At 41.4% G+C, this 24,275-nt stretch overlaps 1 protein-coding gene and 1 pseudogene across 13 annotated transcripts in view; one reads left to right on the top strand and one right to left on the bottom strand.

The window, feature by feature from the left end:
• LOC106564592 (lysine-specific demethylase 2B) overlaps nt 1-16,886 on the bottom strand; it is a 49,879-nt gene extending 32,993 nt beyond the window's left edge. For 4 of the 13 annotated variants that reach the window (XM_014130741.2, XM_045690023.1, XM_014130746.2 and 1 more), the window contains exons 1-9: nt 16,575-16,885; nt 14,315-14,459; nt 13,972-14,050; nt 13,506-13,552; nt 12,422-12,600; nt 12,221-12,327; nt 7,016-7,109; nt 6,483-6,636; nt 6,181-6,296 (exon numbers count right to left, since the gene is read on the bottom strand). In XM_014130741.2, the coding sequence (XP_013986216.2) occupies nt 6,181-6,296; nt 6,483-6,636; nt 7,016-7,109; nt 12,221-12,327; nt 12,422-12,600; nt 13,506-13,552; nt 13,972-14,050; nt 14,315-14,459; nt 16,575-16,637 (984 nt within the window). In that variant the 5' untranslated portion in view covers nt 16,638-16,885. Of the gene's footprint in view, nt 1-6,180; nt 6,297-6,482; nt 6,637-7,015; nt 7,110-11,581; nt 11,897-12,220; nt 12,328-12,421; nt 12,601-13,344; nt 13,446-13,505; nt 13,553-13,971; nt 14,051-14,314; nt 14,460-15,122; nt 15,488-15,573; nt 15,698-15,770; nt 15,985-16,574 lie in introns of those variants that run through there. The other 9 variants (XM_014130782.2, XM_014130754.2, XM_014130763.2 and 6 more) reach the window with 9 other exon arrangements.
• Nucleotides 16,887-16,986: 100 nt separating this feature from the next.
• LOC106563323 (uncharacterized) lies at nt 16,987-23,950 on the top strand (annotated as a pseudogene).
• Nucleotides 23,951-24,275: the final 325 nt, after the last annotated feature.

Below are 24,275 nucleotides of genomic sequence, written 5' to 3'. Positions count from 1 at the left end.
TTATAAAAGCAGGGGGGCAAAGCCCTCATCCTCATCTGCACCACCATTAGTATCAGTCTGCTTCTGAATTGGACGGTAATGGAAATTACTGCACTTTCAGCACTTGTGTGCCTTACGGTGTCACATTCCTGCACAGTTCCATTCAAATCCCTAGCTTCCCAACAGCTTATTTCATATTACTTAAACCTATCCTGTTCAGATCTGTGAAAACCAAGGAGGCCTGGCTGAGGAAGGGCCTAATTGGAGCAACAAACCACCCTTGCTGTCTCTGCCTGGCCGGCTCTCCTCTCTCCACTGGGATTCTCTGCCTCTAACCCTATTACAGGAGCTGAGTCACTGGCTTACTGGTGCTCTTCCATTCCGTCCCTAGGAGGGGTGCGTCACTTGAGTGGGTTGAGTAACTGACGTGGTCTTCCTGTTTGGGTTGGCGCCCCCCCTTGGGTTGTGCCGTGGCGGAGATCTTTGTGGGCTATACTCGGCCTTGTTTCAGGATGTTAAGTTGGTGGTTGAAGATATCCCTCTAGTGGTGTGGGGGCTATGCTTTGGAAAAGTGGATGGGGTTATATCCTGCTTGTTTGGCCCTGTCCAGGGGTATCATTGGATGGGGCCACAGTGTCTCCCGACCCCTCCTGTCTCAGCCTCCAGTATTTATGCTGCAGTAGTTTATGTGTCGGGGGGCTAGGGTTAGTCTGCTATATCTGGAGTATTTCTCCTGTCTTATCCGGTGTCCTGTGTGAATTTAAGTATGCTCCCTCTAACTCTCTCTCTTTCTATACTTTCTCTCTCTCGGAGGACCTGAGCCCTAGGACCATGCCTCAGGACTACCTGGCATGATGACTCCTTGCTGTCCCCAGTCCATCTGGCCGTGCTGACCTGTTGCACCCTCGACAACCACTGCGATTACTATTATTTGACCATGCTGGTCATCTATGAACATTTGAACATCTTGGCCATGTTCTGTTATAATCTCCACCTGGCACAGCCAGAAGAGGACTGGCCACTCCTCATAGCCTGGTTCCTCTCTAGGTTTTGGCCTTTCTAGGGAGTTTTTCCTAGCCACCGTGCTTCTACACCTGCATTGCTTGCTGTTTGGGGTTTTAGGCTGGGTTTCTGTACAGTACTTGAGATATCAGCTGATGTAAGAAGGGCTATATAAATACATTTGATTAATTGTATTTCTATTTATTACGGATCCCCATTATCTGCTGACAAGGCAGCAGCTACTCTTCCTGGGGTCCAGCAAAATTAAATGCAGTTATACAATTTTTAAAACCTTACAATACATTGACAGATTTCACAACACACTGTGTGCACTCAGGCCCCTACTCCCCCACATCTACAATATAAAATCCATGTGTACGTGTGTGTATAGTGAGTATGTTATTGTGTGTGTGTGTGTGTATGTGTGTGTGCATGTGTTTGTGTCTCTTAACAGTGCCCGCTGTTCCATAAGGTGTATTTTTATGTTTTTAAATCTAATTTTACTGCTTGCATCAGTTACTTGATGTGGAATAGAGTTCCATGTTGTCATGGCTCTATGTAGTACTGTGTGCCTCCCATAGTCTGTTCTGGGTTTGGGGACTGTGAAGAGACCTCGTGGCATGTCTTGTGGGGTATGCATGGGTGTCCGAGTTGTGCGCCAGTAGTTCAGACAGACAGCTCGGTGCATTCAACATGTCAATACCTCTCATAAATACAAGTAGTGATGAAGTCAATCTCTCCTCCACTTTGAGCCAGGAAAGATTGACATATATTATTAATGTTACCTCTCTGTGTACAACCAAGGGCCAGCTGTGCTGCCCTGTTCAGAGCCAATTGCTATTTTGTGGCACCTGACCACACAACTGAACAGCAGCCCAGTTGCAACAACTAGGGCCTGTAGGACCTGCCTTGTTGATAGTGCTGTTAAGAAGGTAGAGCAGCGCTTTATTATGGACAGACTTCTCCCCATCTTAGCTACTGTTGTATCAATATGTTTTGACCATGACAGTTAACATCCAGAGTTACTCCAAGCAGTTTAGTCAACTTGCTCAAATTCCACATTATTTACTACAAGATTTAGTTGAGGTTTAGTGAATGATTTGTCCCAAATACAATGCTTTCAATTTTAGAAATATTTAGTACTAAGTTATTCCTTGCCATCTACTCTGAAACTAACTGCAGCTCTTTGTTGAGTGTTGCATTCATTTCAGTCACTGTAGTAGCTGACGTGTATAGTGATAAGTCATCCGCATACATAGACACACTGGCTTTACTCAAAGCCAGTGGCAATTCATTAGTAAAGATTGAAATAAGTAAGGGGCCTAGACAGATGCCCTGGGGAATTCCTGACTCTACATAGATTATGTTGGAAAGGCTTCCATTAAAGGACACCCCGAGTTCTGTTAGACAGGTAACTCTATACACAATATAGCAGTGGGTGTAAAGCCATTACACATGTTTTTCCAGCAGAAGAATATGATCGATAATGTCAAAAGCCGCACTGAAGTCTCAACAAAACAGCCCCCCCAATCTTTTTTATGCTCAATTTCTCTCAGCCAATCATAAGTAATTTGTGTAATCAATCAATCAAATGTATTTATAAAGCCATTCTTACATGAGCTGGTGTCACAAAGTGCTCTACAGAAACCCAGCCTAAAACACCAAACAATGCAGGTGTAGAAGCAAGGTGGCTAGGAAAAACTACCTAGAAAGGCCAGAACCTAGGAAGAAATGTAGAAAGGAACCAGGCTACGAGGGGTGGGCAGTCCTCTTCTGGCTGTGTAAGTGCTGTGCTTGTTGAATGTCCTTCCCTATAAGCGTGCTGAAAGTCTGTTGTCAATTTGTTTACTGTAAAATAGCATTGTATCTGATCTAACACAATTCTTTCCATAAGTTTACTAAGGGTTGGCACCAGGCTGATTGGTCGGCTAGGTTGGGTTGTGCTCTCGACCTTCGCCTCTCCCGAGTCCGTGCGGGAGTTGCAGCGATGAGACAAGACTGTAACTACTACCAATTGGATACCACGAAATTGTGGAGAAAAATGGGGTAAAAAATAAAAGGTATTACAGACTCGGACAGGGAGAGGTTGAAAAATATGTTAACGTTGGCTATTTTGAGCACTTTTCTTCTGGGATGCTTACTTGTTTTCATTGCTTTACGGTGAAGCATAGCAGAAGTAGATATGCTCATGTTATTTATGTTAGTGCAGGGTGAGCTGCACACAGTGGACTTCCTACTAGGGCATACCGCCTCAGTGCTAACAGTATAAATCTGGTTCATATGCACATGATTACTGCATACAATAGCTGAAGGATCAGCAGAGGCATTCAGGGCAGCTGGAGGGACATAAATTACGCCGTTTTTTATTTATTATTTCACCTTTATTTAACCAGGTAGTTCTCATTTACAACTGCGACCTGGCCAAGATAAAGCAAAACAGTGCGACAAAAACAACAACACAGAGTTACACATAAACAATGTGTAACAATAACAATAACACAAACAATAAATAATAACACAAAATAAAGATTTTGCTATTTATGTACAGTGTGTGCAAATGTAGAAGAGTAGGGAGGTAGGCAATAAATAAGCCCTAGAGGTGAAAATAATTACAATTTAACATTAATACTGGAGTGATAGATGTGCAAGTAGAGATACTAGGGTGCAAAAGAGCAAGAGGGTAAGTAATAATATGGGGATGAGGTAGTCGGGTGTGCTATTTACAGATTGGGATCCCCAAAGTGTACAAGTGTACAGGTACAGTGATGGGTAAGCTGCTCAGACAGCTGACACTTAAAGTTAGTGAGGGAGATAAGTCTCTAGCTTCAGATTTTTGCAATTCGTTCCAGTCATTGGCCAGTGCAATATACCTGCTGGAGTGCGTGCTACGGGTTGGTGTAGCTATGGTGACCAGTGAGCTGAGATAAGGCAGGGCTTTACCTAGCAAAGACTTATAGATGACCTGGAGCCAGTGGGTTTGGCGATGGATATGTAGTGAGGGCCAGCCAACGAGAGCATACAGGTCACAGTGGTGGGTAGTATATGGGGCTTTGGTGATAAAACGGACGGCACTGTGATAGACTACATCCAGTTTGCTGAGTAGAGTGTTGGAGGCTATTTTGTAAATGACATCGCCAAAGTCAAGGATCGGTAGGATAGTCCCTTTTTTTGAGGGTAAGTTTGGCGGCATGAGTGGAGGCGGCTTTGTTGCGAAATAGGAAGCCGATTCTAGATTTAATTTTGGATTGGAGATGCTTAATGTGAGTCTGGAAGGAGAGTTTACGGTCTAACCAGACACCTAGGTAATTGTAGTTGTCCACATATTCTAGGTCAGAACCGTCCAGAGTAGTGATGCTTGTCGGGCGGGAGGGTGCAGGCAGCAATCGGTTGAAGAGCATGCACTTAGTTTTACTAGCATTTAAAAGCAGTTGGAGGCCACGGAAGGAGTGATGTATGGCGTTGAAGCTCGTTTGGAGGTTTGTTAGCACAGTGTCCAAAGAAGGGCCAGAAGTATACAGAATGGTGTCGTCTGCGTAGAAGTGGATCAGAGAATCACCAGCAGCAAGAGCGACATCATTGATATATACAGAGAGGTCTGTTTTGGGGGATGACCGCGGCAGCTTTCCAATCTTTGGGGATCTCAGACGATATGAAACAGCGGTTGAATAGGCTAGTAATAGGGATTGCAACAATTTTGGCGGATAATTTTAGAAAGAGAGGGTCCAGATTGTCTAGCCCAGCTGATTTGTAGGGATCCAGATTTTGCAGTTCTTTCAGAACATCAGGTTACTTACATTGTGTCTACCAACTCCCCTGGTATAACGTACAATTGCTGAAGAATTATGACAACTCAGCGTCACAATGGTAGGGATTAGCTGAGCTGGGCTTGAGTCATTGATAAGTCATTGTCTCAACGCAGCCTTACAGTGTTGTGAAAGGATCCAGGAACCCAAATGATTTGGGTGGATCCCATCCTCCTTATAACATTTCCAATAAGGTATCGAAATTGTGAACAAAAGTTACACCCATTGAGCTGCAATAATCACGTAGCCAGTTGTGAAGAGAAAGAATCCTGCTAAAGCGTTCAATGCCACGATTCAGAGAGGGCACAGGGCCAGATATGATGGGTATTTTATTAGCGTCTAGCAGAGAGTAAATGAGCTCTTTAAAATCCAGTTTCAACAGTTCAGAGTTGCCCTTCATAATGTCATTAAAACCCACATGAACTACAGTAGAATCGATTTCCATGTCCTGAAGTAGTACATTCGGTAGCAGTTTAGTAATGTCATTTACTCGAGCTCTGGGATAGGACATTGTTCCTAATGCAAAAACAGTCACATTTCATACCATGGAGCAACCCAAAATCACAGCTGGCGAGAAGGACGAGGACACACACCCACTCCCATGCCTCGGAGAACACTTTATGGACGGGCGAGAGGCAGGATAACTTGAACCCATTGTTCTCGATGCAGGCCTCCGACAGATGGAGAATCCCCGCTCGATCCAGAGCAGGGACGGAAGGTTCCCGACGTCGACTTCGAAATCGTAGGAGTAGGCACTGCGGCTGCAGACATAGGTACCCCCTGCGACGAAGGTGCAGGAAGATCAGGCTCCAGGATGCCAAAACTATTCGTTGTTTGTATCTGCTCCGGGCCTCTCTTTGGGAGTGTAGACTGCTTCGCGGGAGGCCGCTGTCATGACATGCGACCATCGTTGATTGCCTTGCTCCTCTTGCTGTGCCCCTTCGACTCTGCTATCAGATGGGGGAGCTCCAGGCAACACCGGCCAGTCGCATAATGACAAAAGACAAGGCGGAGATGCATCCAACAAGCGCGAACGCCGTCCAGCCACTGGCATGGAAAAGGTAAACATTCAAGAAATAGCGGTCCTAGCTATTAAAAGCTAACCACGTCACGGAATCGACGCAAAAACAAGTTTGGTATTTATATTTAACGAATATTAGTTGTTTTAATATAAAATAACAAACCGAGTGTTTCCAGCATACAGTGTTCAGCTGCGCACTCTGATGACGTGACAAGGTTGGTTTGACGTTCTCACACTCATTGACGCAGCAAACTAAGTTTGTATAAGGTGAGGCTGTTTCCCCATCCATCTTCATTGTAGAGACACAGTTTAGTTTAACTAATGGTCATAGGTGGAGTGAAGCGTCAGTAGTGGGACACCTGTATGACAGCCTACCTTAGTCCTATTCTCTATCTCATAGATGGAGAGTTGCATGGGAATGTTAAAGCTGTGCAGAATGTTGCCTCCGAACACCAGCGTGTCCTCAGGTGTGTAGACTGCATGAATCCAGCCTGAAACAGGACAGCCAGCCAAACATCATGAGAACCGGCTGACCCACTCAAAACAGACATAGCATGCCCAAACATGTCCTCAAACACATGCTTGAATAAAGCAGAGCATGTAATGTATGGTTTGTTACAATAATATTAACGTTAATATGATAGGAATACATAAAAATTAAATGCTAGGCAGTTCACCAGAGGGGATGAAGAAGGTGTAGCCCTGTTTCAGCTCCACCCTCTGGCAGCCATCTGCACGGTCTCCCAGGAAGATGTCACTCTGCTTGCCTGACAGAACCCAGTCCTCATACAGGGCAAGGTTATGAGGTGTCGGAGGCACCAGCCAGAACACCTGGGTATGAAAAGGGTGAATGTAGCTTTGGTAGTCATCTAAAACAAGGGTGATAACAGCACTCAATGTTACATCTTATATTAGAGAAGTCAGGACATTTCTTAGATTTGACTATCCTATCACAACATTTCTCTTCCTCTAGCTTGAAATTTGCACGTTTATATAATGAGATCCCTCAACGGACTACCTAGCAACAGTCCTGTGATTTCTGCAGCCGTCGCTGAGAAAAACAGGTGACAGGTTAATTTGTAGCGCCTCTGCAGAAATCTGATACATATACAGTACCAGCATTGGGGGAGGGTACATCAGAGCCTCAGGTGGATGCACTGCTGTTATCCACATACTGTTAAAAAATAATAATAAAAATACATGAACTTACCTTCCCTCCTTTGAAAACGTGATACCACACAGACGTGCCCCCGAAATCAATGTGGAAGTCAGTATAGCAGCCCTTCACGCTCATCAAACAGTACCTACAGAGGAGGGACGAGAGGGATGGATGATGAGACCCTGCATCTGCAGTTATGATTACCCTGAGGGATCGTATAAAGACCGTGGGCTAGATGCTGAGCTGAATGAACATCAAGAACAGAAATGGGTAAATAAAACATGTGCAGTATGATCACCAACTTTGTCAAAGAAGCATTCAGTGAGCAAATTTTTGTTCACTGTTCTTACCCCAGAAACTATACAGAAAGTGTAGCATTGCAACATTCCAGTACATGGAATGGAGCTTGAATATGGAAGCTATTTGGCCGAAAATGTCTATTAATTCCTTCGAAACAAGCAGTTCAACCAATTTGGAACAGCCCCAATACCTGGTTGAAATCTTCTACATCTACCAATACTCTATTCCAACCAACATATTAAAAAAAAATCAATAACGACAAATGTGCTACAGGGAACACACACAATACACCATAATGTCAAAGTGGAATGTTATTTGCAATTTTTACTAATTATTATTAATTAAGAAAGAAAATATGAAATGTCTTGAGTCAATAAGTATTCAACTCCTTACTTATGGAAAGCCTAAAGTTCAGGAGTAAATATGTTGCTTAGCAAGTAATATAAGTTGCAATGGACAATTATCTGTAAGGTCCCTCAGTTGAGCAGTGAATTTCAAACACAGATTCAACCACAAAGACCAGGGAGGGTTTCCAATGCCTCACAAAGAAGGGCCCTCGCAAAGAAGGGCGCCTATTGGTAAATATATATTTTTTTAAAGCAGACATTTAATATCCCTTTGAGCATGGTGAAGTTATTAATTATACTTTGGATGGTGTATCAATACACCCAGTCACTACAAGAAAACAAGTGTCCTTCCTAACTCAGTTGCCGGAGAGGAAAGAAACCGCTCAGGGGTTTCACCATGAGGACAATGGTGACTTTAAAACAGTTACAGAGTTTAATGGCTGTGAAAGGAGAAAACTGAGGATGGATCAACAACATTGTAGTTACTCCACAATACTAAACTAATTGACAGAGTGAAAAGGAAGCCTGTACAGAATGAAAATATTCCAAAACATGCATCCTGTTTGCAAGAAGGCACTAAAGTACAAATGCAAAAGTTTTGTCCTGAATATAAAGTCTTATGTTTGGGACAGATCCAACACAACACATTATGGAGTACTACTCTCCATATTTTCAAGCATAGTAGTGGCTGCATCATGTTATGGGTATGCTTGTAATCATTAAGGACTGGGGAGTTTTTCAGGATAAAAAAATAAAATGGAGCTAAGCACAGGCAAAAGTAAAACCTGGTTAAGTCCGCATTCCTCCAGACACTGGGAGTTTTGACTTAAATCTACTTAGAAATCTGTGGCCGTGGCCAATGGCGCAGTCTCTGACGGTACATTTTTAAATGCCGTCCTCTTGGCCGCAGAGATTTCCTGCAAATGTTAAAGTTTTAAGCTCATTTCTTGCAATTCTACACATTTTGACGAGGCTTATGCCGTGTTCTTATGTATCGGAGTGAATCAAACATTATAACAAAATATTCTCCACAGTCTAGTTTTTCTTTTTGTGATTGTCAGTTCTCAAAGATGATCTTAAACAAATATATAACTCCATCTTTTCTACATACTTTATATCTGGTTTTAGTAATTTAAAGATGCACTATGCAGAAATCCCTAAAATTGCTACAATTCTAATAGTTCCCCAAATTTCAGTTTGTGACAAAACAAGCAAATATAGTATAGAGAATCATTGTATTATCGAAACTGCTGTGAAATATCTTATCCATAACCAAAAACAAGTCTTTGTATTTTCAGCTGTTTGATGCTGGTGTACAAAATCGAAAGAAAAAGACGCAAAAACTAAACTTAAGAACGGGAAGCATAGAAATAGTGCACATAGAACAGATCTACCGCTTCTTAGACATGCTTTCAATGAGAATGACATATCTATAAAACACACACTTGTATGTGAATTTGGTCGGGTCACCCAAAAAGTTGCATATTGAAGCTTTAAGTTTACACTGAATACGTTTACAATCCCAATATCTTCCCTCTCTCAAAACAAAATAAAAATGTACTTAAATAAAAAATCTTATATTTTGGAGTGGTGGAAACTATTTAGCAGCAGCAGGCCGCAGCTGCTAAATTAATATAGGGGAAACAATGCACATTATGGTTAAAGCCACAGTCATGATTGTTGTAAGATGGTTTGATTTTTATGTAGGCTACTGCAAAATGGTGCATCCATTCTCCTGGTAGATCTATACCCTACAGTGCATCAGGGAATATTTTTTGCTAACTACAGGTCCATCCATACACTGAGTGTTTGATAAAAAAGGTTGTGACATTTCTAATTCAAAGCCTTTCACAGGGTTGTAATTCCACTATTCAAGCCATGGGACATCCATCATGAGTGATGAACAAACAATACACCAATTCTATACCAAACTCTGATCGACACAACCCCTGTCCCTGTTGTAGGACAAATAACCTCTCTTGGCAGCACAAGTCCACCAGGGAGCCTCCATAACACCAGCTGATCAATACAAGCTTGTTTGCCTCCTCTGATCCAGTCAGTTGCAAGAGCTCATAAAATACAGACCACTTCCCATCCTGTCAACACGGCTAATTTCAGCCATACATATTTAATTTGGTCTATTACATAAGTCGAGGGCTAAGATATAGTTCTCCAGCCTCTACTGGCTCCTACTGTATGACGCTAGTCAGAGAGAAACAGGGTTGTCATCCATCCTACAGCAGTGTATCTGCTCCCTCCCACAGAGAGACCTGAGGAAAGGGTTTACAGGAGTATGACCTTGACTGAGGTAATGGGTTAAACTGCCAGTTTAAGCAGATAAATACTCAGAGGGAGAAGGACACCTCATCAGTTTAAGTGATAATGCCCAAGAAGCCGGTGTTTGGAGGATATATTGCCACGAGTGTCGTAGAGGGCCGGCAAACCGTGCCAATATATCCTCCAAACACTGGTAACCGAGGCCATTGTCATTTTTATACAACGGGTTACCAACATATTCAAATAATAATTGACATATTTTCCTAAAAAATATTTTTTATGAATTTATTCATACCATTTCATCCTTCCACGAGATAGAGTCCTGACACAAATCTAAGGTTGCTAGCCAAGCCGACTGGTCATTCGTTCTATCGGTTCGGTTGCAAGAGACGTGACCCATCCGTTATTTTTGTTCTCCATCTATGGATGCGACCCAGTCGTTCATTGTAAATGTGCCATTACCATACTGGCTGGCAACGTTCTTATCCCTTGCTTGCTTGCCAGCTATGGCTAAATTACAGTCACGTCAAACAGTGCAGCAAGAATAACAGCAAAGTAGCTGCATTTGCGTTTGTTTAAGCTGTTTTCTAGTGACATTTATTTGGATACATCCATAACAATGAGCTAATGAAGGGCCGGATGTTCGTCTGGCATAGAAAATGTGTTCTCTCATCAGGACACTGTTGTTCAGAGGAGCTAGCCAACAGCACAGCTAACACAATCACTTCAAACTGAAGCTGGAAAGATTGAAAACAAGCTGCATTTTGTTTTGTTTTACCTGTTTTCTATTGACATTTCTTTGTATATATCCATAAAAATTATGTCAGCTGATTCATGAATTTAACTGGCTGAGAAAAGTGGTCTGTCTCGCCCTGACACATTCATTACTATGGGACAGCTGGAGAACGAATGTCAATATTGAAATAATGTTGCAAATGTCAGAGAGACAGCGAGGTTTATACAAATCTCAGCTGTGGAAAACCAATTGCTTGCCTAAAAGAAATGGTATATAATGTCTAGATGCTTTTTATAGTGGAGATCAAGTTTATAAATTGCCTGGCTGGGTTGATGAGACAGTGAATTGCGCAGTGAGATGGATCAGAGTAAATAGGCATTTCAACGTCATAGCTTTAGCCGGTGGTAACTTGTTGAATAGACACCAATTGGAATGCGGTTTTAAACAATCAGTGTCCAGGATTAGACCCACCCGTTGTATAAATAGACACAAATATCACCTACACTCAACGGAACATGTAGAGACGCATAAAAATGTATGGCTTACATACTTCACATTCACTCTCTTTACATTATGAATACAATACTTGCAAACAAAGGCACATATAGGCCTCCTACACATTCACAGATGTTTATGATAGAACTATCTTCACCCACGTCTGTTGCAATTATCATAAACTGAGGGCCCATCTGCTGAACCTGTGAGACACAACATAATCGCACACATAGATCCCCATCCTATTGGCTGCACAGCAGTTTCCCCTATGGACAGAGAGTGACCAGACCCTGGGCTAAGAGCCCAACATCCCACTACAAACACCACTCACAATCAATCTCAGCAGCCCATAAGCGTCTCCATAAAAGAGGGGGTAAATAAATCGAAGTCAAATCACATGGTAGAGTACTCCCGACATCTCTAAACCCCAGCAGCTTTTCCCAATGAAAGACAGAGACGTACCCGATAGCTACTCCTCTCTCTCTGAGCCGGTTCGCTCAGGACCAGCCCCCCCCCCATGCGCTGGTCACCGACCGGACAGGAGAGAACTGCTATAGATTTTATTTCTGGCTTTTATTTCCCTGCCTCTCCATCTGCAGAGGGCTTCATTTAGTAAAGAGAGAGTGAGAAACTGTGAGGAGAGAGAATATTATAGTGAAAGAGAGAGAGCAAGATAGAGAGTGTGAGAGAGGGGAAGAATGAGGATAAAAGGGAGGGCACAATTGGCTCTGGAGTGCGGGTTATGCCCTAATGCTGGCAACTGATTGGCTGAGGAGGATCCATAGTCACTTCTGCACCCTGTGAAGAACCGCCCTCCACCATGAAAGAGCCCCGCTGCCTAGCAACCATCTAGAGCCATAAGAGGAAGTGAACAACAGCAGTACGCAGCGGGCAGAGGGACTTTGGAAAAAGGAGGAGGAGTAGGCTAATATTTCCTCCCAGCAAAGCAGCTTTTTAAAATAAAATGTGGCCTGTGCTTGAGCATGTTCCTGTTAGGTACAATCCACTACGTTTTGCAAACAGGTTAAAACATCCAAATAAACTTTCTGACATTGCATGGGAAATACTATGCAAAACTAAGGACATTTCTAAAATACTTACTTCTGTACTTTGGGGTACTTCATCTCTGAGATGACATTAGTGGCTTCGGTTTGTCTTCGTTTCAGTTTTAGGGGCCACATGTTGTCCACCCAGTCCACTAAATCCACCTATAAGAGAGTTGACAGTTGGCTGGCATTCACTATCAAATCTGCCCTCGTTCATAATGAACACATGAAATAAAAACTGCCAGCGTCATCTCACCACAGTGGGCCTCTTGATGAGGTTCTCCAGTTTGGTGTGGCTGAACTCCAGGCTGATAACATTGAAGAGTTTGTCCCTCTCTTCCTCAGGTGTCTCATAGTAGCGGACAAACTGGGCCATGCTCATCTCCGAGCCTTTCTGGGTGCTCACATCCATCACATCAACGGCACGACGGCTACCTGCAAACACCAACACAGCAGTCTTACGGTAAACCTGGGTACAACTGTACAATTTGTATGCATGTTGTTCATAACCTTTACCAACAGGTGGAGATGCTGAACCACAGCGCACATACATTATGTACCATAATAAAAAAAAGTACACTCTGTCCTGAACCCTTTCATCATCTGACATGAGAGCAGGGCTAGCCTACGCCGAGCAAATAAACTAAATGTATATAGCTCTGTCCTTGAGCTGTTCTTGTCTAATGATGTTCTGTATTATGTCATTCTGTATTATGTTTTGTGTTTTGTGTGGACCCCAGGAGGAATAGCTGCTGCTTTTGAAACAGCTAATGGGGATCTTAATAAAATACATGTGCACTCAGTTGAAAATGTAGGCTCTTACAAAGAAATGTAGGAGCACAATTAAAAATCTTTGAGGTAGTAAAGCTAGAATCCTACATTTGTCTAGGCACTGGTAATCCTTAATTAAAATTCTAGGTCGCACAGAAAAATATTTAAGCGCATATGCAAGTAAAATGGTCGCACTGAAGAACCCTGCCATGATCTAATAAATGGTCATTTAACCTAAGTAAAAAGTGCCATTTAACTGATGTCAGTCTGATTAAAATATAGAATCTATATGAATAGGCCTATATCTATTGGGTCTGCAATGCAAATGTATAGAAATTGTCTTGGGACAGTGAGTCATCTCATTTTTGCATTACAGGCTTATAGAAGTTTACTTTAACACCCACATACTTTTTGACATAACACCTTTTCCAGTAGCATGTTTTTCATTCATCAAGAAATGCAGGGTATTGTGGAGTACGTCAGCACTGCTGTCTAAGATAAGAATTGATGGAGGGAAAGGAAGCATTTAGCAACTTTTTTGCCTGCTATTTAAAAACAAATAGACTTACCAACCAAACCTTTAATCTCACTGACGGTGAACTCCGGGTCTGGCATTCTGTTTTGTTTTTAAAGAATATAGTCAAGATAAGCATATTAACATCAAACCATTCCATAAAGCCTACTATTTAACCAAGGCAGAAAAAGAGCATGTAATAGGCTAAACATGATCAAATCAAATGTTATTTGTCACATGCTCCGAATACAACAGGTGTAGACCTTACAGTGAAATGCTTACTTACAAGCCCTTAACCAACAATGCAGTTCAAGAAGGAGTTAAGAAAATATTTACTTAATAAACTAAAGTAAAAAGTAACTGTAAGAGGCAATGTGTGGAGGTCCAGGTTAGTGAAGTTATTTTGTACATGTAGGTAGGGGTAAAGTGACTATGCATAGATAATAAACAGTGAGTAGCAGTAGTGTAAAAACAAATTGACTGTATTGGTCACAGGTCATCATATTTGACTCATGTCTCACCTGATTCCCAGTCCATCTTTGGCTTTGAAAATAAGAGGGGTCTGAAGTGCCTCTCTCTGAACATACTCATAAGTGAAATCTGAGAAGAAAAAAGTGTAAGTAGTCAGTGGCCCATAACTTCTGCATATATATTCAGGTAGAGCAATGTGTGATGTGTGATGTGTGTGAATATCATGGATTTGTAAGGACATCCTGCACAAAAACGAATTAACCAACAGGAACTTTTCCCTTATCATGTGTGAATCCATAAAAGGGTAGAAACTGTGCATGTCCAGCCAGTTATGAGTCTGCATGGGGGACTGTGAGTGTGTGGTAATATTTTATGAATGAAACAGGTGTGTACCTTTGCCATCCATCAACTGAACGAAATGTGTGTTGTATGAGTCGCTAACAAGTTTCTCCTCCAGATTGAAACCCCTGACATTTGCAATTTCTTCAACGTCAGAGAAGTCCTCGTTTTCGTCATACATTGTCCGGCAGATGGAGCGCTAGAGGAATGAAAATAACTGTTATAAAAGTATATATATCAATATAAATATTAATTTATCACATCTCACTAACAGTGTTTTTTTTTTAATGCATATAATGAACATGTACGCATATCTTTGAATAATAGCTGTCGTTTCAAATGAGAAAATAGTAGGCCAGTCAGTGCATTGTTGTGGAGGCTCGAAATAATTCACAATAAAACAGTGGTGCACGTGCACATGGCTAGGCTAAACCTCTGAATGTGTGGTTGTAGATGGGCCTTCTGCTCCAAACACCTTTACAGATGATTAAACAGTGTTCGTTAATAACATCAAATCGCTGATATCATGTCCCGGATCAACATTGACATAACGTGCTAAGATAGATACAAAACAATAACAACGTTGGAACTGCTGCACTTGCCATAACGTTGCGCTGAGTGGGCTTGTGAATAATGTAATGTAGCCAACTACCTAGCTATATAATTTACCAAACAAGTAAAATGTAAGTAACGACATAAAGCTGAACTTTGTAAACATTTTAACGAAATTGACACGGCACTTCTTCTGACTAATGAGGATCACTGAACGCTAGCTAGCTATTGATGGTAGCCTACTGATAGCTCAGCTAACGCGTACACAGTAGTCAAACTAGGCTAGCTATAATAGGGTAATGCTACACACCAGTTTGCGTCCAGATTCTGCACTCGCTTCCATGATCTGAGCCCTTGCCTAGTATATCCGTTTAAACCTTAATTTTAAGAAAACAAATAATCACATTGAAAGTAATTATCACTTTACGTTTCGACACAAAACTAAGTGGGAACCATATTTGTTGTGTTCTGGATTACGTCACCGATTGAATCAAAACATTGTTGGACAACGTCATCCGTAGTGGCTGATTTCCAACACTACTTATTCATGTCAACTCAAATAGTTGTAAACGTCTATAAAAACACTTCCATTTCTTTCTGCGACTATTCCACTGTCCGTCACAGATCGGAAATTTCATGAACGGCATGGCATACATGCGCGATATCCGCAGCGGAGACATTTAATTATTTAGACAATCTATTATAACAATTTGTTCGTTTGTAACTACAACGTGTGACACGAATGGCTTCGTTATAATCACCCGCTATCATTCAAATCGTTTGCAATTGGCTTGGTGCGCATTCTCCAGCATATGTTTCAGATTAGCAAACTAAACTCAACCCCACATGGTGAGGGAAGTTTCTGATGAACTGCAACAGAGCAGAGCAGGGACATATTCACTAGAACGATCCCGCTGCAAAACGTTTCTTAAACGGAACGAAACCGGGATGAACCTACCTTAATTTGTCTAATATAAACTCATTTGCTTCCATTTTGTTCTTAAAATGGTAAACGATTTTCGTTCAAAAAAATCGTTGTACCTGTTTGTCCTCTGTATTGTCTGTATTTGTTTGCTGAAATACAAACTTTTTAACAAAACGTTAATCAAATACAACCACCGACCGTTGACTCATTTTCTGTTGCTCTAAAATGACTTTACTTAACGTAATCTGCGATTGAATTAGCGTATTCCTGATATGCCATTTTGGAGCAACAGAAACGAGGAAACGGAGGTTGTATTTGACGAACGTTTTGTTAAAAAGTATGGATTTGAGGAAACAACTACAGAGGTTAAACATTGGTACGGGGTAAGATTTTAACAATTTACATGTTTAGAAGTATTGATCTTTGGCGAATCGATGTAGTTGGCGCTAAATTTCACAAGAAACCATCTATGGTATTATGGCGGTCCGTAAACGTTTGTGGTGTGTGCCGCTACCTAGTGGATGGGGTGAAAAGTGATCACTTTAACGCAAAGTAATAGGGAGAAGGGAAGGGCGAAACAATATTTCTTATATTCAAAAGTAAACCCCCCCAAAACATGTACTCCTTCAGTCGGATTCAAATGACTATTCAAATCCCTGCTCATGAACCTGGGAGGGGTGAACCTATTTATTAAGTATTCCCACTAACATGTCAACTTAAGTCCTGGAGATACATAAGTATTTTTGCCGTCTATACAACTATGTCTAGCATCTTAGATGTTTTATAAGTTTGTCTTGTGCAATTTATCTCGTGCGCAATGAATGCAACAAAGTCCACCTTCTTCACTGTTAGTGTTTCTCCTGTGGGGCATCCACTACCATCTCGTCTCCACTCGTTCATTCAGCTATGTTCACTGCCTGGATAGCCCTGATCCTAGCTACTGCGGGAACTCCGGAACGTCATACGCATCACAATTACAGCAACGTGCTTCATCTGACTCTTCAATTACGACATTTATTCCTTCGACAAACGTGTGACAACTTTTTTTTAAATTGTAACAATGTAGCGGCTTCTGTACGTACGGTCTCGCAGACTGACGTTAAGTGAGCCGACACTCACAAAAGTCAAGCCATCCCCACGTCCGTGTCCTCCTGAATTTGGGTGCGCAAATACAACACAATTTACGTTTGTTCGTGTTTTCTGGTAGGGAAAATGAGTTGGATGCCCAGGTAGGGATAGCTAGAAATCATTCCAAGCAAACAGTGTGACACACACTTACTCAATCTTCCACATAAACAATTATACCAAACCGTTTATTTAATTCTCGCGCCTTATCAAAAATGTATTTGATATCACGGGTATATTGAGGCAGCAGACGCTACAGCTGCCTACAACCCTAAATTGTTAAACTTTTATCTCGTCTTAATAGATGGTCCGAGATGCCCTGAGTAGTAGACCTGGTGGGCAAGACGTATTAGAAGAGTACCAGACAACCAAAACATTGGACCACAGAACCAGGAGAGATGATTGCCATTTTAGTCAGCCACATCCAGGCTTTATCACATTCGGCCGTGATTGGGAGTCCCATAGGGTGGCGCACAATTGGCCCAGTGTCGTCCGGGTTTGACCGGAGTAGGCCGTCATTGTAAATAAGAATTTGTTCTTAACTGACTTGCCAAGTTAAATAAAGGTTCAATTAAAAATATAAAACTCTAATGAAAGAGATGCGTGGGTAAGCTTCTCATTAGCCAATCTAGACACAAACAGTGGATCAAAACAATCAAATTATAAATTAATGTTATTTGGCCTCATAATGAGACTAGAAAGATACAGTACCTTCATCAACAAGACTTTGCTTAAACATATTTGGCGTGTGTATGCTTTACTGTTTTTGAGAAGGAGGCTTCCCACTCGTCAACAGAGAGAACGTTATGCTCTTGGAATTATGACCCCTTTCCCTTCATTGAGAGATCCTTTTCTCCCCAAAGGCTATGTAAGTGCCGGTAGGTAGAGCATGCTTGCTTTAATATGTTGACACATGTTCTGTGGACTGAAAGGGGCATCAAACAGTCATAGAATCAAGTCTAAAAATAACAATTTGACTACCATGTTGGTCACCTTTTCCCACATCTAAGGAACACTTCTATGTTCCTGACACAATTCAGATATCCTTTGCCTATCGGCTGAAGACGGTATCAAGGAAGATCTCACTTCGACCCATCAAGAAGAGTATTTCACCCCAGTCGGGAGGCCCAACCCATAGGCGGAAGACTGTCCTGGACCACCAGCTTGTTGGTGATGCTTGCTATTTTTTAAATATTTTTTTTCACCTTTATTTAACCAGGTATGCTACTTGAGAACAAGTTCTCATTTACAACTGCGACCTGGCCAAGAATAAAGCAAAGCAGTTCGACACATACAACAACACAGAGTTACACATGGAATAAACAAACATACAGTCAATAATACAGTAGAAAAGTCTATATACAGTGTGTGCAAATGAGGTAAGATAAGGCAATAAATAGGCCATTGTGGCAAAGTAATTACAATATACCAATTAAACACTGGAGTGATTGATGTGCCCAAGATGAATGTGCAAGTAGAGATACTGGGGTGCAAAGGAGAAAGATAAATAAATAACAGTATGGGGATGAGGTAGTTGGATGGGCTATTTACAGATGGGCTATTTACAGATGGGCTATGTACAGGTGCAGTGATCTGTTCTGACAGCTGGTGCTTAAAGCTAGTGAGGGAAATATGAGTCTCCAGCTTTAGTGATTTTTGCAGTTCGTTCCAGTCATTGGCAGCAGAGAACTGGAAGGAAAGGCAGCCAAAGGAAGAATTGGCTTTTGGGGTGACTAGTGAGATATACCTGCTGGAGCGTGTGCTACGGGTGGGTGCTGCTATGGTGACCGGTGAGCTGAGATAAGGATGTTCACATATACAGTGCTTTGCGAAAGTATTTGGCCCCCTTGAACTTTTCGACCTTTTGCCACATTTCAGGCTTCAAACATAAAGATATAAAACTGTACTTTTTTGTGAAGAATCAACAACAAGTGGGACACAATCATGAAGTGTAACGAAATTTATTGGATATTTCAAAATTTTTTAACAAATAAAAAAACGGAAAAATTGGCCGTGCAAAATTATTCAGCCCCCTTAAGTTAATACTTTGTAGCGCCACCTTTTGCTGCGATTACAGCTGTAAGTCGCTTGGGGTATGTCTCTATCAGTTTTGCACTTCGAGAGAAATTTTTGCCCTTTCCTCCTTGCAAAACAGCTGGAGCACAGTGAGGTTGGATGGAGAGCGTTTGTGAACAGCAGTTTTCAATTCTTTCCACAGATTCTAGGATTGGATTCAGGTCTGGACTTTGACTTGGCCATTCTAACACCTGGATATGTTTATTTGTGAACCATTCCATTGTAGATTTTGCTTTATGTTTTGGATCATTGTCTTGTTGGAAGACAAATCTCCGTCACAGTCTCAGGTCTTTTGCAGACTCCATCAGGTTTTCTTCCAGAATGGTCCTGTATTTGGCTCCATCCATCTTCCCATCAATTTTAACCATCTTCCCTGCCCCTGCTGAAGAAAAGCAGGCCCAAACCATGATGCTGCCACCATGTTTGACAGTGGGGATGGTGTGTTCAGGGTGATGAGCTGTGTTGCTTTCACGCCAAACATAACGTTTTGCATTGTTGCCAAAAAGGTCGATTTTGGTTTCATCTGACCAGAGCACCTTCTTCCACATGTTTGGTGTGTCTCCCAGGTGGCTAGTGGCAAACTTTAAACAACACTTTTTATGGATATCTTTAAGAAATGGCTTTCTTCTTGCCACTCTTCCATAAAGGCCAGATTTGTGCAGTATACGACTGATTGTTGTCCTATGGACAGAGTCTCCCACCTCAGCTGTAGATCTCTGCAGTTCATCCAGAGTGATCATGGGCCTCTTGGCTGCATCTCTGATCAGTCTTCTCCTTGTATGAGCTGAAAGTTTAGAGGGACGGCCGGGTCTTCATAGATTTGCAGTGGTCTGATACTCCTTCCATTTCAATATTATCGCTTGCACAGTGCTCCTTTGGATGTTTAAAGCTTGGGAAATCTTTTTGTATCCAAATCCGGCATTAAACTTCTCGACAACAGTATCTCGGACCTGCCTGGTGTGTTCCTTGTTCTTCATGATGCTCTCTGCGCTTTAAACAGACCTCTGAGACTATCACAGAGCAGGTGCATTTATATGGAGACTTTATTACACACAGGTGGATTCTATTTATCATCATTAGTCATTTAGGTCAACATTGGATCATTCAGAGATCCTCACTGAACTTCTGGAGAGAGTTTGCTGCACTGAAAGTAAAGGGGCTGAATAATTTTGCACGCCCAATTTTTCAGTTTTTTATTTGTTAAAAAAGTTTGAAATATCCAATAAATTTCGTTCCACTTCATGATTGTGTCCCACTTGTTGTTGATTCTTCACAAAAAATTACAGTTTTATATCTTTATGTTTGAAGCCTGAAATGTGGCAAAAGGTCGAAAAGTTCAAGGGGGCCGAATACTTTCGCAAGGCACTGTATATTCATATATCATTCCTTGTCCACTCTGCCGATGAAAATCAAATCTATCAGAAGACGGAGGTCTTCCAGTATCGTCAGGAGCAAGTTTATAGTCCAGACAGAAGCACAGATGTCCTCAGTCTTTCCCAGGTTTCTGGACATCAAAGGATTGGTGAGTGATGTAGTATGTCTTGGAATTAGAACTACAGGCTAGTTGTCTGATTGAGAACATCATTTTGTGTTGGTCATGAAGTTGAGTTGATCCACTTTGTTTTAGGTGAATCAGGATTTTTTTGCTGATGTTCGACAATGAAACATCCTCTAAGCTCCTTGAAAAGGGGGACACTGTATTGAAGCCTAAAGTCATCAAACTGGCAAAATCCCTGACTACGACCACCAATTAACGTTGCCTCCTGAAGTCTGCAGAAAAACTGCCAGAAAATGACAGCGAAACCAGTAAGTGGATTCTCTCGTGGGTAGTGCAATGTTTCAAACTCAGCGATATTGTTTTATGTGATTTCGGGTGTTTGCCTTTTCTTGCTCTCAGACTGGGACAATGATATGTCCTCCCTGCTGCTGCTTCATCTCTTCCCACCACCAGCAGGATGGAAGAGGACCAAGATTAGTGCCAGTGATGCTGTGGGCAGACTAGTGCACTTTCATAAGGTAAGATGATACAGTAATTGTTGTGTAATTTCTTTTTTTGAGTTGTCTCTTTATTGTCTTAACACGTGGAGAGTGACTTAAAAAGACCCTTTGTGTGTTACAGTCATGCTGCAGCATCGAAGACCATCTTGATGGGAGCCATGGTCGACAGCCATACCTCCTTGCCGTTGGAAGAAGACAGAGCAAGATTGACAACTACTACATCATGGTGGACAAGAGGCTTGTTCCCTGCCAGGCAACTAGTGGTCTGTGTGCGTTTGATGAACTGTTCAAAGCCCACTTTGTCTTTAACCTGAAGTATGACGATACTCTTGTCAACTTCTACACATTTGTGCAGACAACCATCTACAACATTGATGTAGACAAAACAAGAGAGGTCCCTAGCGTGATAGAGTTGAGGACAAAACTTCTTAACTAGATAAATGTATGTTAAGGTGCTGTTGTTGTCAAGCGTTGCACAGAAACAGCCAGTCATTGACATATAATTTGAGAAATGAGCATAGTTTCTATCCCTCCACCAAGTTTAGATTGGTCAGTGCTCAAGATGGTGGTAGATGGCAGTTTTCAACATACTCCGGTTTCAGAAAACATTTGAATAGTATTCATAAGGATATTGGTAAAGTAGTTGATGCATTCATCTTAAAAGTGCCCTCTCATGTTGCTGATTCTCCAGTCCAGTCAGAAGCTCCACAAATGGGTGGCAACATTGGTGTCCCACATGATAACACTCAGTGATTGTTTTGAGAAGAATGGACAGTCTTGATAAAGATATGTGTGCCTCCTTCATTGCCAAGTTGCAAGCTAGTGGTGTTGCAAATAGTGTTGTGTCAACAGTAGTTTGTGATTTAGAAGAGCTTACTACTGGGCTGCACTCCCAAATTAAACAAGATGTTCTGTCAGTTATGCCTATGGATAACCCCTCTTCATCTGCTGTAAAGGATAGTTTTGAGAACTTCAAAACCCATTTGCCAGTTTTAACACAGAAACCAAGAGATGTTGTGGAGCCAGTAGAAGTAGTGTTGGGAGTTAGATATGATAGCAGGCGAAATAAACAAACAGGCATGTATGAAGTCCCAGTGAAAGATACTTTTGTATTCCTATACTGGAAATATTGCCGTTCATGTGTCGACAATTCTGAAATCTGTAAGTTATTGGAAAATGCACCTAGGGATAGATCTGTGGAAGACACATATGACTTTTGTGTTGGAAGTTACTTTAAGACTCATCCCTTGTTCTCAAAACCTTGACATTATTTTGTACTATGATGACTTTGAAACTGCCAACCTGCTTGGATCCAAGCGTGGTGTTCACAAGATAGGCGCCATTTATTTTGTCCTCGGGAATCTGCCACCCAAGTTTAACTCTGCTGTGATGAATATTAATTTATTTTCATTATTTCATTATCAAGATCTAAAGATATATGTATTTTATGCCATTCTAGAGCCCTTGGTTAATGATGTTAAATTGGAGTGATGGTGTAAATGACTTTCAACTGATAAGTGACATAAACTCTATCTGCCAAATAACTGGAGACAATTTGGGGATGCTTGCCGGTTCTGTTTCATAGAAAAGTCTAATGCTCAGACAGTTTACAGTGAGGATGACCTTTGTGTGGTAAAGATCAATTTGAAATGCATTTGAATCAGTTGCAGTCAGACCCTAAACTGAACAGTTTGCAGCACTTCCATGTTTGTAGTCATTTTTCGTTGGACATAATGCATGACATTCTTGTAGGGGTGGCTCAGTTTGAGTTAAAATTGTTGTTTGAATATGTCTCTGAAAATGCTCTTTAGAAACGTGCACTTCTCTCTAGAATCTACTCATTTGACTATGGGTACATGGAACGCAAAAACCATTCAACTAAAGTCAACCTAGAGAACAGTGGAAATAGCATAGCACTTAATTATTTTCAAACTCTGTCTTGTGAGGAACGTTCCCTTGATTTTGGGACATGTTGTTCCACCAGGAAATTAGAACTTGAATTTGCTGCTCATCTTACTGCAATAATCTTTTTTTTTTTACTTTTCTTAGCCAGGGCATGACAGTATTTGAAGCATTTGATAACTGAACATCACACACTTTTCAAACAGTTGTACCCACATAACGTAATACCCACACATCACTTTATGATACATTACCCAGCATGCATAAGACAAAGCAGTCCTTTATTACATATGAGGTTTGAGGCAAAGCACAAACTCTTTAGAACACCCTCAAAAACTTCAAGAACATTACTAAGTCCCTTGCCAAAAAAACCAATTTGCTATAGGTCATCACTGGGAGACATCACCATTGCGACATATGGAGAATGGACCGATGAAAGCATTTTCCCTGAGGGATTTTACTGGTGGTGAGGAGTTGACAGCGTCACTTCAGGTCACTATGCAGAAAGCCATTTACTCTACCAGCTGAGTTAAGATGGATGGCATGGAGTACAGAGAGGGACTGTTAGTTTGCAATAAGATGGAGCATGAAATGCCAGTCTTGTGTAAAATAACTAAGATCATTATTGTTGACAATATTGTACACTTATTGCTGGACAGGGTGCATACTGATAATTTCAGTGAACATTACCATGCATTCACTGTGTTTGATGGTTTTGATGACAAAGTTGATGATCTGAAATTGTATAAGCCTTTTGTCCTTCAAAGTGCTGATGAGAGCCTTTATGTTCCTTTGTTTGACATGATTGAGTAATAGTCAGATTATTGGTAAATTTGTAAAGAAAATTGCATACCTAGTCTTAGGAGAACTTCCACTTGTGTTAAATAGCAACTCTGCAAATACTCTTGCTCTCATATAGTACATGTACTGATGCGCTTGTGATGCACTGATTTCATTTTTATGTGCCTGTGATGCACTGATTTCACTGTGATGCCCCTGTGATGCACTGATTTCATTGTGATGTGCCTGTGATGCACTGTTTTCACTGTGATGCCCCTGTGATGCACTGATTTCATTTTTATGTGCCTGTGATGCACTGATTATATTCTGATGCACCCTCTCTTTGTGGCCTAAATAAATGAAACAAAGCAGAGTCACTACTCTTGTAACGAATCCTTTATTGCTTCTGTTTAACTCACCTACAACTTGCAGGCTTGATTATGAGTGAGTGAGAACCATACAAAAAAAATGTTATTTCCTAGTGTGAATATTTAGCACTTCATTGTGTCAATTCAACTACAGGATGCATTCTCTAGAGCTGATCCTCAACACTGAAAGGTGTTGCTGCTTAATACTGAGGGTGTTGAAAAAACACAGATGGGTCATTTGAACAGCAACACCATATCTTAACACTCGAGAGTGTTTCACTATTAACAC

This window comes from Salmo salar, chromosome ssa01 (assembly GCF_905237065.1).
Source record: "Salmo salar chromosome ssa01, Ssal_v3.1, whole genome shotgun sequence".
In the NCBI taxonomy this organism is placed as follows: domain Eukaryota; kingdom Metazoa; phylum Chordata; class Actinopteri; order Salmoniformes; family Salmonidae; genus Salmo; species Salmo salar.
The sequence above is the reverse complement of the archived record's forward strand: the minus strand, read 5'-3'. Positions and strand labels throughout refer to the sequence as shown.